The 15988-nt window shown below is 37.9% G+C and overlaps 3 protein-coding genes across 3 annotated transcripts in view; 2 read left to right on the forward strand and 1 right to left on the reverse strand.

Annotated features, from left to right (window-relative positions):
• Fhos (Formin homology 2 domain containing) overlaps positions 1–15988 on the reverse strand; it is a 48841-nt gene that overhangs the window by 3909 nt on the left and 28944 nt on the right. Inside the window, 11 exon segments of the mRNA XM_068293195.1 lie at positions 1308–1454; positions 1514–1919; positions 3684–3927; positions 4088–5053; positions 5267–5404; positions 5656–5915; positions 5982–6203; positions 6279–6502; positions 6572–6756; positions 6853–6911; positions 9346–9455. Coding sequence (XP_068149296.1) covers positions 1308–1454; positions 1514–1919; positions 3684–3927; positions 4088–5053; positions 5267–5404; positions 5656–5915; positions 5982–6203; positions 6279–6502; positions 6572–6756; positions 6853–6911; positions 9346–9455 — 2961 coding nt within the window.
• On the forward strand, positions 2509–2968 carry Acbp5 (Acyl-CoA binding protein 5). The gene is made up of 2 exons (XM_068293196.1): positions 2509–2559; positions 2639–2968. Exons 1-2 carry the CDS (start codon positions 2554–2556, stop codon positions 2882–2884), a joined length of 252 nt encoding a protein of 83 aa, XP_068149297.1. The 5' UTR covers positions 2509–2553; the 3' UTR covers positions 2885–2968.
• Positions 3158–3678, forward strand: LOC137579423 (acyl-CoA-binding protein homolog). The gene is made up of 2 exons (XM_068293197.1): positions 3158–3301; positions 3369–3678. The coding sequence occupies exons 1-2, from the start codon at positions 3296–3298 to the stop codon at positions 3612–3614; spliced, it is 252 nt and encodes an 83-aa protein (XP_068149298.1). The 5' UTR covers positions 3158–3295; the 3' UTR covers positions 3615–3678.

The raw sequence follows: 15988 nt of genomic DNA on the forward strand, positions 1-15988 counted from the left end.
AGAGACAGACAGAAAGAGAGAGAGAGAGAGTAACAAGATGGCATTTCATTTCACTCACCTCCTAAAACATTTTATTTGGAAAACATTTTGAATAGTTTATATATTTTGAAGTTGTTTTTTTTTTTTGGGAAATATATTTTTGGTTTTTTTAGCACAACATTTAAGTGTATGTAGATATATCCGTCGACATTTATTTATTTTATTTTTTTGTTTGGTTTAGAATAGAAAAACAATGAGGAAAAGAATACAAATATCATTCGCAGTTTGGTTATGGCAACATTAGAGAACATACATATATCATCTATATAAATTATATATACACATACATACACACATATGAATAAGGGTGTTTAAGCAACAAATAATTGTTAACTTAATAAGGAATAACTATTATATCTTTATCTCATTTCATCATAAGTTTAAATTTATCAATATTCTATGGTTATCGCTAATCACACACCACTCAAGAACCGATAGCAATGGACTTGAAACCCTTCAGCTAGTAAAAGAACTCTAAGTAGGTGGAGTAATCTAACATCTAATACAACTAATAGATTGGTTTATCTAATGCTCAATTAACAATAGAAACATTTCTCTAGAAATAACTGGTTAAATGAAGGCCAAACAAAAGTTTTCTGTTGCCAAATGAAAAATAAGTAAAATTTCAGTCCATTTTGACTCATTCGAAGATCCATATCAGTTTCGTCAGAAATTGGAACTATAGACTCATGAATCATCACATTTGTGTCGAGTACATTGGATAAAAAGGCATTTAAGCTCCGATTTGCCATTCATTTATATTCTCAAGTTATAACTTAGTATATCGTTGATGAGTTCTGAAGATAGTCTTTAAAATTATAAACTTAATTAGTTAGAAATATCATTGAAATCGTAGTCTAAAAAATCAGCAAATTCATAATACCAGCAAGAACAATAAAATGCATACTTTTAGGGGCAAAAGTTCAAGATACAATTGTAAATCTTCTTGAATGTGCCATGGATCTAAGAAACACTTTCTGATAGCTTCAATGAACTACAGTTTAGGACTTAGTTAAGTTTTCTAACTGAAACTCTTATAACTAACCATTTTCGACTAGACATATGTATGTATGTATGTATGTGTATATGTAAATTGGTAGATAGGAAACCATAAAAGACTTAATTAATCACAATCTTCCGAGCTTAGAACTCGAAGAACCTTTGACCTTTATAATTGGGGTTACTTGTTATTTGGAGCATATAGATATATATATATATATTTCTTTGTTTGTATGTATGCATATGTTAATAAGCACATAGCTACGCACCTTGGTCATCAAGTCTTTGGCACGAGACTCAAAGAGATGTTCGAGCTTCTGTGTATCGACATTGGCATTGGGCAGCTCATCCCAAATGGTTTTGCCCACCACCTGCGGTATCATGTCCTCACGTACCTCCTTCCAAAATAGCTTGACCTATGGAGAGAATAGAATTAATATTATTTTTGAATCTCAATTCTTTTCTTCATGTTTACCGTCTTTTTGTTCTTTTTGATGGTATTGTTACCCAATTCTCCATTGATGGATCCATTGAGCGAACTATTTACACTGTTTGTGAGGCTGCTGCCGGCTCCATAGCCGCCACCGCCGGCCCCGCCGCCATAGTTAAACATGGGCGGCGGTGCTAGATTCGGTGGTGGCAATGGCATCATCGGCGGTGGCACCATGCCACCAGCTAATGGTGGTGGTGGCGGTGGTATGCCAAAACCAAGACCACGTGGCGCTAAGACATCCTTTTCGTCATCCTCATGGAGATCGGTAAAGTCCAAATCGCAGAGATTCAATGGACGTGTCATATTTCGTACTAGTTCCTCCCAATGGAGTTCATTTTCCGATTTCTTCGGCTCAGACTTTTTCAATTCCTGATCCACGCTCGATGAGCTAAAATGTGCAAGGTAATAGATAGAGAGTGTTTGATAGTCAATGCATTTAAAAAGAAATGGTCAAGTGACATTTGGGTCTATCATAAGATTGCCGATTACCGATTGCCCATGTTATAAATGTTTAATAGAGAGCCTTATCAATTCTCACGCCTGGCAGCAAGATAAGCGATAACAAAGAAGTAGGCGGCAGAACACTTTCTAGATAGGAAATCAACAGGCAGCAGATATATACATATACATATACATACATACATATATATGTATATATAGATAGATAGAAAAACGGACAAAGGTTCTTAGATCGGGCGGATATACCCTGAATAGGGTATTACATAAATCGTATCGATTCAAAAAACAGAAATATAAATTGTTCCCATCATAAATTGTATCATAAAATATATGGGGTAGAGGTGCCTCATTCACACAGAGCTTTGAATTGTTACACTTGTCAATAGATTTTATGAACAAGAGGTTTATCGATGATAAGATTTAGTTATATTATGGGACTCTCTTTCACTCTCATTCTCCTCCCTCTCTCAGCCCTCTCTTAGTTGTTGAGGTCTTTTCTTAATATATAAAAGGCTTCGATTGCATGGTGGCAAATCATAGTCTTTAGCTAAAACCTATAGAAAATGGATGTAGGTTTTATTTTATAATAATGTATTAGTGTTTTTTTTTTTTTTGCTACTTTCTAATTTATAATTTGAATTATTATAGTTCGAGACAATCTGTGAAAAGTCCAAGGCCTTTAGCAAGAAGCCGCCAAATGATGTATATTTGGAATTCTATGGCCTCTACAAGCAAGTCCATTCCGGCGATGTGAATATCGAGAAGCCAGCCGATGCCGAGGGTGCTGCCAAATATGAGGCATGGCTAAGCCGCAAGGGCTTGTCTGTGGATGCCGCCAAGGCTGCCTATATTGTTCTATACGAGAAATATGCTCCACTTTACGGTGAAGTTTGATTTACTATATGCTTTTGGAAAGATTAATGTGTAATAAATTGACGACTTTGTGAAATAACCGCTGCAGTCGTCTTAAGAAGAGAAGACCGGGAAAGGCAAAGATATTTACGTCATTTAGGGTGAATGGAAAACCATTGATATTAGCCACAATTAAAAATTGTATTTGTTTTACGGCTAATATGGCCTAGTGACTAAGCTTATCAACGATTGGTTAGTTACTTAGTATGTTGGTTGGTTGGTTGGTGGCACATCGATATCTAAACGAGGCTTGCCATAAAACTCACTTATCAGTTAGGTAGTAATTAGGCAAGGTTTTCGCTCTATATCTCTGTTTCTCCCTGTTCCAATGTATATATAAGCCCAAACTGGGCATAGAGCTCACATTCATTAGTTATTGAACCAAACATCGATATGGATGTAAGTAAACTACAAAAGCCACTTCGTTTAAAAGGATATATTACTAATCGAAACAAATCCTATTTAGTTCGCCACCGCCTCCGAGAAAGCCAAGAGCTTCACCAAGACCCCAACCAATGATGAATTCTTGGAATTCTATGGTCTCTACAAGCAGGCCACCGTTGGTGATAACAACACCAGTGAGCCAGGTGCATTGGATTTGAAGGGCAAGGCTAAATGGAATGCCTGGAACAAGCACAAGGGATTGTCCACCGATGCTGCCAAGGCTGCATATATTGCAACCTATGAGAAATATGCACCCAAATATGCCTAAATTACATAACTTTTGTCACACAAATGGAGATAAATAAATGACCACAAACGCACAAAACAAAAAACTCACCGAGATATTTCACCTTTACTCTTGCTCTTGGCAAGACCCTCTTTGGCTTTTGATATCAGGCCGGACATATCACCGACTATATTGGCGCGATTATTAATCATTCCCATAGTAGTTCCTGTTCCCATTCCCGTATCTGGATGTGTGGGACTGCTGGGTAAATTGCTTAATTTCTGTGTTAGATCCTTGACAGTGTGATCACGTTTTAGTTGCAGTAGCAATTGCTTGTCGCCATCATTATCGAGATCTAAAGGGCGAGGAATTGATTAGGTGAGAGAACAAAATGTATACGTCTTATAGGTAGGCAACACAATTTTTGCAAAATGTAAAATGACACACATAAAAGTAGGCAACACAATTTTAATTAACTAAGCGGCTGCTGCTGCTGCTGCTAAATGGCACCTCACCTGTTTGCGTTGACGTCAGCGTCTGCTCTGGGTTAGTACTGGTTAGAATTTTAGCTGCCATTGGCTGTGTAAATGTTTGGATGTTGGGAGGAGCATGCCACCAGCTGGCTGGCGGAGGCGGTGGTGGTGGTGGTGGTGGAGGTGGTGCCGCCGCTGCTTGCTTTGGCGGTTTAACAGCAGTTGCAGGAGGAGCAACAGGAGCAGGAACAGGAGCAGAAGCAACCATCGTCTTTCGTATGGGACTCATGGGTGTTGCGAGCTCGTGTTGGTGTTCGCTCATCATCCTCATCATTTGCTCATCATCGCATTTAAGTGGCATGTTGGTAGCATCGAGTAAGGGACTAAAACCACTGGCATTTAAAGATTTCTTGGGACTTGTTACTTCGGTTGTTGTTGGTGTTGATGTTGCCGCCGTTGTTGTTGTTGTTGGTATTGGCTGATGTTTGGGCGATTGACTTAGCTGCGTGTAATAGTTATTTAAACGATTTGCATCGTTCTCATATTTTTTGTAGGCACTGTCTGTTGTTTGCTGTATATTCTTCATGATGCCATTGATCACAGTTGCATTGCGTTCGCGAAATAAATTCTTCTTGGTAAGGAACTCATTTTGATTGTTTGTATTGTTGTTGTTGTTGTTGTTCATATTATTGTTGTTGTTGTTATTATTATTGTTGGCCTTGTCGAAGCTATTGTTGATAATGGAAATGCTGTGACTGCCGCTGAGCAATTGCTTTGTAGGGCTAAGCAGCAATAAACTATTGTTGGGCGTGTCATTGTTGTTGTTAGAGTGGCTCAAAATGCTATGGTTGTTGTGGTTGTTGTTCACATTGTTGTTGTTGGTTGTGGTGGTGGTGGTGGAGGATAGGTTTGGCGGCAGCTCAGGTTGCTGTTGTTGTTGCAATTGCAATGATTGCGGCGGACTATCACCGCTTTGTATGGTAGCAGGAATGGCGGTAACAATTTGGCCTTATATTTGGAATTGGGTTTTGATTTTTGTTTGTGTTTTTTGGCAGTTAGCAAATGATCAGCGGGTGAACGAAGACAAATACACAAAATGAATTAGCATGGGATGGAAAGAGAATCAAGTAGAGTTAGTTTTTTTCTCATAATGGCTAATTAAAAGCAGGAGCAAAACAATTATTCACAATTGTTTTCATATGGTTTTCCCATTGAACTTACCCAAGCCCTCACGTTGCTCGAGGGCAGCAAAAATGCCATTGGCAGCCGCCTCCTGTTGCTCCTTCAGGAAACTCTTATGCCGTTCGGCACGTTCGCGTCGTCGTCGCAGGCCAGGAGTAACACCAGCTCCATCGCGAGCTATAGAAAATGTGAAAAATTCACTTTTAGTTGATAAAAGTTAATTTAGTTTTAGCCTTAAACACACAGCCTAAATGTATGCAACGAATTTTGATTTGTATACGATCTTTTTATACGATATTGAGCAAAGCACGTTACAAAGGAAAAGAGGCTAAGAAATAAGCCAAATTAAAAACCATTGATGGAAATGTTCCCAAAATTCTTAGTCAATCTTAAAACAGTCCATGATAAATTAAAATTCTTTGGCTTACGTTTCTTCTCTTGAAAGAGTTCGCCACTGAACTCAGTGGAATTGGCTGAGCCAGAACTATCCTCATCTAATGTAGCCTGTGCTGGAGTCATACGCAGCACAGTGGTGGGCAGGACCTTGGTAATGGGTGCCGGACTATTATCAGTGCTATGACGTCGACTCTTACGTCTTTCTGTGGTATTTGAGCCCGGTCGATAGCGTTGGGTCTTACGCATAGAATTCTGAGGCAAACGTTGGCCATCCGATTCACCATCCTCGAATCTAAAGAAAAAAAAAACGACATCAGTTAGTGTGAAATTTTTGTTCAACTTAACTATGTATATATACTTTAAGACCGCCTCGTAGAGCTGCAATTGATCCAGTAGATCCAAATCGGTGCCTGGCTTAGACATATAACGTTGTATGACACTCTCCATGCCTTGCTGTTCCAAGAGATCACTCTCATCATAGAAACTATCCTGATCATTGAGTCCGGCCAGAGTCTTATTGATCAACGATGTGGCATATATAACTAACTCAGCATCGGCATTATCATAGTCTTTTAGCAGTCTGGGAAAGAAACAAATAGAAATATTAAAATGAAATTTTCTTGAGAAAACTTTTTATTTGCCAGCTTTGTCTTACCTCATAATGTGAGACCAAGGCAATGTACCCTGGGCTGCATCGACAGCATGAATGGCACTGACCAAGACATAGCAATTGGATTCGGCATATTCTACAAATACCAAGAGTAGTTTCAGTGAGGTTTTCACTACCGATCGGTAATTTGAGGCAATCAATGAGTATAGCCATTGCATGGTGGGCTCATGTTTCATTACACCATTCATGCCATCCACATAGAGCATGACCTATCCAAAAAAAAAAAAAAAAACAATTAATAGGCATAATCCAAGTATTGGTGGTGGGACCGGGCTTACCTGTCCTAGGGCACGCAATATATAATTTTGATAGTTTTGATCTGCACAATTGCCCACGCGTACGAGACAATTGAGACCGCCAAGTGCCACGAAGGCATGAACTAGATCCTTATCCTCCTGGAACACTTGTTTCAGTGAGAAAAGGGCACGACGCAAATCACTGCCCTCGGCGGAAAGAAGTTTCTCTGTAGAATGAAAAGAAAAAGATTAAGTGGAAGATCATCATGGCGTATGAGGAATCAATTGCTTTCTCTCTCTTTCGCTCTCTTCCTTTCTCTTACCAATAATCGCATGAACGCGTACACTTAGCTGTGTACGAACTACCAAAGAGTTTTTGCGACTGAAAAAAATAAATAATGGTAAAAAATTGAAATTAATTTTGTATGTAATTTCATTAGCAATGGGCATAAGACCAAGGCATTGAGCAAAAAATAGAAAACAAAACAAAACTAAAAGTAAAACACAATGGGGAAGCTTGGTTCATTGACCACTTAAGAACATTGATTACCCGCTGCTTTTTGTTGTTGTTGTTGATGTTGTTGTTGTTGGAACCCCAACACTCTATTCGCCCTGACCATATAATAAAAGTAATAACAAACGACGCAGATAATTGAAAATGGACTATGAAGCATCAGACAACAGGCAGCAGGCAGCAAGCAACAGTCAACAGAGTCGAAGCCCGGCTAAGAATTCATAATGAAATGTGGTAGATGCCACACCTGTGTGTGTCTGTCTATGTCTGCTCCTCTGGCTGTGTGTGTAAGTGTGTCTCTTGCAGATTGACAGGCAGACACCAAAAGCCAGAACAGGCAGGGAACCAATCTACCAAAAAGGCTAACCCGCGCAGGTACGAGCTGCGGAATTTTGATGTGAATTGAAGCGCAAGCGCATGATTTGCATGCGAGTTTTGCTGCCATGACTAATGCGATAAGCATGATTAGTGACCAGGCCAGGCCAGGCCGGGACAGGACAGGACAGGACAGGACAGGCCTAGGACAAGACAAGACATTGCAAGGCATAGCCTACAGCTCATTCTCTTACTCTCTCCCTTTGAGAGTCTCATTTGGCGCCAAGCCAAGCTAGAAGACGTACCTAATCATAAAGTTTAAGCAATTTTCACAAGAAGCGGCGACATTTACGTTGTAATTTTCCTTTTTTTTTTCATAAGCCCTTTTTATAATGATCATGTCCCCTTCCAAAGCTAAGTAGTGAAAGTCAGAAATAGACTAAGAACTAAAACTTCTCCTCGTTCTCTGGCTCCTTCTTCACATTGTTTTGTTGCTCAAGTACATTGACTTTGAACCACTGCCCCTGGTACGGTTATATTTTGGTTCGTTTTTTAGTACTATTAAGTTCTTTAGACCCTGATGCCCCATCGCGTACATCATATTTTTCTTCTTGTTTTGCAATTTTTTTTTTATGCTTATTCTGAGACTGGAAGGTCTGTGGACGTGGTTTAGCGCCTGCCTTTGTCATGACATCACGTTCCCTAAGAAATGAGCAACAGCGAACAGAAAATCATATATAAACTAAATTTAAACGTAACGAACTTGTTATACCCTTCATTTGTGGTGATAGGACTAAGCAATTCTACGCCCAAAAAATAAAGTTCTTAACAAAATATTATTTTTCACACTTTTAAAAGAGATTTCGAACAGATTTTGTTCAAGGTCTCAAGAAAGGCTTTCTTGGCTGACAGGGTGGCCAAGAGGGATTGTTTTTATGTGAAGAATGTGGGATGGATATATGTATTATCGATCGCTTGATTATGTGATGTTCAACTATGATCTAATTGTTTCAAGAAAGAGTTTGAAATGACCCTAATGATCGACAAGCAAATGCCCTTGAACATATGTATGTATGTATGTGGAGTGAACCAAGCTAAACTGTCATCTTGGCCAGCAGTTACCTAGCTGATTTGATTGGGGATATGACTGTGGGTATATTTTTTATGCATAAGTAACATGCATGCATTCCAGTTAAAAAGAGACAAAAAAATGCAGAAAATTATAACAACTTTGGAGCGCAACGACAACGATTCAAAAACTGCCATTGCCATTTGTTGTCTCTCTATAGTTTGTCTCTCTTTTTTTTTGTTGCTTTCTTCTTTCTGCTTCTTTTGTGCGCGGATTAAATGCAAATTAACTGCAAGTTGCAGCCACAAAGTCGCAACAAGTTGCACGTACGAAATGACGACGAAGCATGCAAATGTCTGGCCAGTGAGTGGCAGAGAGATTGAAGGCAGCAGCAGCAGGACGGACGAACTGGCGAACAGTCTGGCCTGGCTTGGCCCGGCCGGCAGGCAGTTTCCTGTGCCATGCCACAGATAGCGACATTTTTTATGACTAGACCAAATAACTTTATTAGCGAATGGAAATGGAGCCAAAAGCCATCATGGCGTATGTGTAATATGTTGCATTTCGGTGAAAGGCTTGACCACCCACAGGCAGCTGGCCCACAAACCCAAAGAGACTCGAGTGCGACCAGTTCGATACACATTTCCTGTGGCTTTTCCGCACAAAATGGGTTCAAGGTAACGACAACGCAACGACAACAGAAGAAAAGTAACACGAAATGCAAAAGTGAAATTCAATGGAAATTAATAAAAAACCAAAAATGCTCAGAAAAGTAATAAAAAGTTGATAAGTTGCAAGAGAAATATTTTGAATGGCATCCCCATCCTCAACTTAAGATGATTGTGTTTTCGTTTTCCTTTCTAAACCCCTTTCCCTTTATTGTATTGATTGTTATATTTTTCCTTAATGATCACTCACCTAGCATTGAGGCCCTCAATTTCCTCGGCCTGTTCGGCCAACGATGATTCCAAATCCAAATAGGCTCCATAGTCCCCGTCCTTATACACTTGAATGGCAGCATCATCGATCTGCAAGCAAAAAGCATAAAAGAAAAAACAAAGTGAATTTAGTTTCGCTGGCAATTATAATTAAAGCCTGGCTAAAAGTAAATGGCAGCTAACCCGCGACTACTGACTGCACTACGCAGTAAAAGTTGTTTATGGTTTTAGTTCAAAAAAAAAACACAACAAAGCAAAAAAAAAAAAGAGAAAGAAGGAGATAAAGTCGAGGGGCCTCACCATAGAACATTATTTTCTGTACTGAGTGTGCGCGTGTGTGTGTGAGAGTGTGTATGTGAGTGACTGTTGCATTGAAAGTTGGCAGACGATTTCGTTTAGGAGCTCTCAAAGACTGACTCAAAGCAGTCCAGGTAAGTGGATTGTGGACCAGCACAATGATGCGGCATAGCTGCTGCCGTCGTCGGACGTCGTCGTCGTCGTCGTCGTCTGGTGGTCACCTACTTTTCTTTGCTTTCAGTTTTCAAGCCGCTGATTGCCTCTGACTGCCTCCGCTTGATTGATCAAGCTCCTGCTGCGTGCACAAATGCGCTGATTGACGTCGACTCCAAGACGACGACTAAAGCAGCTCTAGGCCACTTTGCTGTTTGCTACCTCTGCCTCAGCTTCTGACTTTGACTGATTTTTTTTATTGGCGCATTGAAAGTAATTATTTCTGCATTTACAGAACAATTACCGGACAACATGAAATTATGTGTGTCGACGACGCTTGCTTAATGTGTGAAAAAGCCACAGCCGCAGTCACAGCCGCAGCCACAGAAGCCAAAGCCACAGAGAGAAAAATATTGTCAGTCATCCGGGTGAAGATTACACATACGCCTCTTTGCTAACGCCCCAAAAGTGAAACGTATGGCTAATGAAATCAAAAATCAATAATTATATAAACTTTTCAATACCCTTGAGTTTCTCTGTTTGGACTGATCGAACAACTATAACCCACAGAAATATACCAAACTCGGAATAGGAAGAGCAGGCAGATTCCTATGAAGGAGTCAGAGAGAGAGAGAGAGAGACAGAGAACCGAATGTGGCTTTCGTGTTAATTGGCTATTTTTCTAAGAAAGATAAAGCTTCTTTCATATTTTTATTGTCTCTCATTACCAACAAATGTATAAACTTTCCAAAAGTAAATTTGTAATTATATATTTAATAAAAAAAAAATACACTCATAACAAATATGTACATACGAGGTGATTAGAAAGAAGCTGTAAAAACGTAAAAGCTTATTATTTTTTCAGAATATTATAGTCAAATGGTTCATCTTTAAACAACTAAATACCAACTTTCCCTTACATATGGCAGAAATTTGCTTTATTTTAACAAAAAGCAACAAAAAATTGAAGGAAATCTTTGTAGAAAAACACCTCTTAGGGACTTCTGTAGATATATTTCCAAATAAATCAAAGTTATATACAAATTCGATATGCCCTTTTTAGAAGCTTTAGAGTAGATGAGTGGATATTGGCCTGGCTAGTTGAACCTGACTCTGGAAAAGGAGAATTTGCTGGCACACCTCCTACAACAACAACAATAACAACAGCAACCTCGTCAACATTGTGAATGTTTTTGAGCCAAGTTCATTGCATGTCCTAAGGTTCTTTTCATTCTTGTCTTTTCATAACTTTTCAAGCTGCACCCAAAGGCTATTTGCTAAATTAAAAGAACACACAAACACACACACACACATGTCCAGACAAAGGCACCACAATTCACCTTGGTCAATGACTTTTTCTTGATAAAGTATAACTAACAAATTTATACCAATGATTAATGATTAATATTAAGAATCCAAAAACTGCATTTTCGTGGAACAGTTTAAAGCGTATGAGAAATTGCTTAATCAACTTTCATTCTAAATAGTTCGAAGAGAAATGCCTTCGTGCCAGTTTGTCTAGTAGCTCGACAACGAGTCACGGTTTGTTTATCTCTCACAAATGGCCACTTGAATTTAGCTTGATTCGTCAAAAATGAAATGACGGCAACAGTTTAAGGCAAACTTCCTGTACACCAAATCGACTACTCATTTATACAGCCAGCAATAAGCTGATTCAGACAGTTAATAAACAATATTAGGGGAAAACTTTCTAGACCAAACGAAAGAAAAACAAAACACACACAGTTCAAACATTATTATTATTAGTTTTTGGTGTCGACAAACATGGCCAGTCATTGTTATTTACACGTGCTACTTGACATTCATATTCAAATTATGTGTCAAATGCGTGAGTTAGTTTTCATTCAACATTCCCATGTCTTTATATAACGCGATACGGCAATTAAAATCAAAGCAAATATTTACATATAAGCGAAAATATAAATAACCTTAAGGCAATTCGATGAATGTATGTACATATGTATGTAACTTGACCACAATGTAAAAACTATATCAAAGTCAGCGGAGGGGTTAGACGGAGAGGAATGGTCAGTCCATTCCGGCAGTCAGTCACTCTCAAGACACATTCATTCACAACTCTATGCAAATTTGTTTTTATCGGTTTTCGGCTATCTATACGCTGTGTTGACTTTTTGACTGAAGCATGACAAGATTTTCGAATCAAAAATTCCAAATTTTGCATGTGCCAAAGACATTAACGTGGCTATTGACACAGTTAGGCCAAGACCAAAAGCATAAACAGTTTGGAGAAAATCAAAAGAGACAAAAAAACCAAAATACACAATGTTTGGCAGAGGACTATAATATTGAAAATTAAGTTACTTGTTTTTGTTTTGTTGTTGTTGTTGTTGTTGTGTTAATTTATTAGCAAAACATTTATAAAATCTCAAATGATGTGATAAATATATAATTACCCTGTCTATAATATATATTTTGGTATTCATTTTGATTAATAAGTCTAACAGTATTGCAAATGAAGCTAATGAAAGTGATTTGTAAGCAAATACAATGTACAATGGACTTTGAAACGATTGGCTGATATCTTAGTTAGTAATTAACAACTTCAACTGTATCTAAATATCATCTTCAGCTAAAAAAATCTATTATGATAGACTTTCTATGGGTTCTTCAAAGCTTAAAGACTAAATTGTGTATTCTTTTTAAAGGCTTGGCAATACTTTCACTTGGTGTGGCTAATATATGTGGGTAAAGAGACGAAAAAAGTATTGAGCAGAAAAAATTCTTCAAAATGTCTGGCCAATATAAACGTTAATCAGTTAGTAGAAACTTCTTCCAAACTAATCAAACAACCAAATTCCCATAGTTACTAAAGTTATTCTTATACACTTTTGCTTTCCCATCGATACAAGTTGATTGACCTCGCCCAAAAATTGACCGCAAAACCCAGGTGATGTATGCTAATTGATATTAAAAAGTCATCTCATTTATCGCGGTGTGGCTAGACTTCAAAAGTTTTGCCATTGACTCAGCCAAACGGTGCGAATTATTACAGCAAATAGCAAAAATGGAAATGAAATGGACATCAACAAAGATGCGTAAGAGTCAATATTGGTCGATATGGCCAACTGACATTTATACATACATATGTACATATAGTAGGTATGTATGTACATATATGAAAATGTCATGGAGACACAATTTCACAATTACACAATTTCAGGTAATTTGTTTTGGCTACTTTCATTGGATATAGTGGGTATATCTTTGCGTGTAGATCGACATTTGTTATTGCCAGTGTGAATGACACACTTACATGACGCAATGTGTTCCAATCTAATGGATTATTTGATTTTCCACAATTGTTTTTTTTTTTTACTTTTCCTCTCCGCTCGCAGACCAATATGAGATTTTTAGCGATTTGATTTGCTTTACAATTTCTGTTTGGAGTTAATTTATTGATCTGCCTTTGTTTGGTTTCCACTGATTGGACGCCAGCGAGCACACTTTACCTATATATACGCTTATCTAATTCTATATAGTGCGATTTTTATTGTTGTATTGTATTGTTGTTGTCGTTGTTGTTGTGGGTGACGTGCAAAAAAACCAAAAAAAAAGTAAAAGAAAACAAACTGAACGAAAATCAAACGAATCAGAAACAAAATTTAATTGGCAGAAAAAAGAATAACAAAATAAATGAATAACAAAGAAATTTAGACGACATAGTCGAATAATTAATACTGAGTGAAACTTTACCCTCTCGATTTATACAGTTTAAAATATCTTAAGAGTTAATCCACTATATGGCAAATCATTGCTGGACATTCACCACTTCATGGGAGAATTAAGTAATGTAGATATTACATAACAAAAACTTTATAATCTTTACTCATTTACTTATAATTTGCAACTAGTTTTGACAGTAAAAGAGAGACCGAAGCAAAGTTTTCCCATCTTTCAAAAATGTTCAAAGCCCATAACAAGTTCAATTGCCTTCAAGAAAGAAAGTATTGCATTTGTTTTGCCAACTAATTAGACCAGTTTGCCCTCCTTTCCCCCTCTCTATATATCACTTTTGCTATTATTGTTATCTAATACTCCCAATTGATACCCTAAGACAGCTTGTTTCACAGCTTTGGGCCACAGTCAAAATGATTATTTATATTTTTAACTATTTCGTGTTTTTTTTTTTCGTTTTTCGCATTTGATTTTGTTTATAATTTGTACTGATGTCTGATGTCATCTATCCGGCAAAATAATAATAATAAACGCGTCAGAGATTAGAGGCCACAGTTCGATCGGTTTGAATTTATGAATCTATTGTAATGTGCTAAATTTAACAAGTTGCATACATATAAAACTAAAATCGAATGGGAGAGTCAGAGGCGGGCAATGGCAAAGTTCTATGCCGATTCGTGTTATATGGCTGACTAATTGGACAAATGGCATTTACAGCTGCCGTTGCCGCCTGCCACATAAATCTGCCCACGACAACATCCTGAGTTGCAAAGAAAAGTGGAAAAAAAGAAGGGGTTCCAAGAGAGGAAAACGAAAAAGAAAACCAGAACTTCCTTTTGCGATTTGCTCATTAGAATTTATTGCTGCCGCTTGTCAAGATTTACGTATCCTTGCGGCTGCTGCACCAGATGACAGATGACAGGCAACAGCATTGCCGATGCCCTGGCCTCGGTCTTGGTCTCGGATTGCTGCCAGGAATGGGAATGAAGGGGAAGTAGTTCGCTCTTTGGTCGCTGTTTAGTTGCTTTTGCAAATTAGTCAAAGTCAGCAATGTCGACGGCACAAACAATGGCAGGCTTAGATAATTGCTGGCCATGGCTTTTCACAATGCCAATGAAAAGCGCTGCAAGAAGTTTTGTTTTTTCCAGTTTGCTTTTTCTGTTTTCAGCTTAGCCCGCAACTTCCTATTAGTTGCAACAGATTGTGCGATAGCAATAAGTTAGCCTCAGGCAACAGAAACAGCTGAAACAACATAAAACAACAACTCTTTGGTTTAGGGTTAGGGACTAGATCATCGGTACGGACATCAGTACTTTGGACTTGGCCAAGCCTTTGCCCATTGTCTTTCTCTCTCTCTCTCTCTCTCTCTCTCTCTCTTGGGTCATTGGCTTGCATCATTGCAATGGATCATTTGTTAAATGTTTACAACAATAAAATATAATAAGTGGCAGCTTAGAACATGCTAAACACTTAAGCTTGACTTGTCTTAGTTCTTCACATCATTCTCTAACTAACATTTACCACTTACATGGAGTTAGTATTTGTTTTTCTGCTTCTTTATATTTGTTGAACAAATTTTATGTTTTGTTTGTTTGGTTTTCAGTTCAAGTTTTTATTTACCAATTACCATTTTTTCCTCTGTTCCCCCAAGAAAAACTTTTCCATCTGTTGTTTCAGTTGTGGCTTAAAACTCATTGTGGTTTTTCCATTTCAACGCTCTGCACAAATAAAATTTTCACATCTACATTTTAACAAATGGAAGGACTAGAATAAGAACAAGAGTGGCAGTGGGAGTGGGAGTGGCAGTGGGAGTAGAAGTAGTGTCTAGCCATACGAATTTGAATTTTCGCTCTGACCTCAAGTGGTCTTTCTCCATCTCTCTCTCTCTCTGTATATATATTTTTTTACGACAAAGTTTCTAAATCAATTTCGAGTGATTTTATTATTGTCTACATTTGTTTGTCTCCCTTCAACCGATCTGTGTGTTAGTCTGTGTATTTAATCTTTGGCTTTCGCATGAAATTTTCTCAAATAAATCAATTTTTGCCTTTTCCTGTTCTCAATTTGATTTTTTCATCTTTCGTTTATTGGTTATTTGCATTTAGCTTTTTGTGTTTCTTTCTAAACTTAATAGAACATTTTGTCTGCCATCTGTTGGTAGTATCTAACGATTATCAAATGGAATGAGTTAGTCTAAACAAGCTATGCAAATGATTCTAAATGATTTCAAGATACGGAAGATCAAACAGACATAATAACTAACAGACTGGCCAACATTTAGCCAAATAGTTAGCAGTGACTTGGCCAACTCAGGTGGCATGACTGTGCTGAGCTCTGCAACTTAAGTAACTGCAGAATAGTGAGTAAAAACATTACCTAAAGTCTAGTTCCGATGGATATAACTAGTTGTAGTTACTGTGGTTTTCAATGAATCATTTTTCTTACATTTATTTTAG

Source organism: Drosophila tropicalis, unplaced genomic scaffold, assembly GCF_018151085.1.
Source record: "Drosophila tropicalis isolate 14030-0801.00 unplaced genomic scaffold, ASM1815108v1 contig_694, whole genome shotgun sequence".
NCBI lineage: Eukaryota > Metazoa > Arthropoda > Insecta > Diptera > Drosophilidae > Drosophila > Drosophila tropicalis.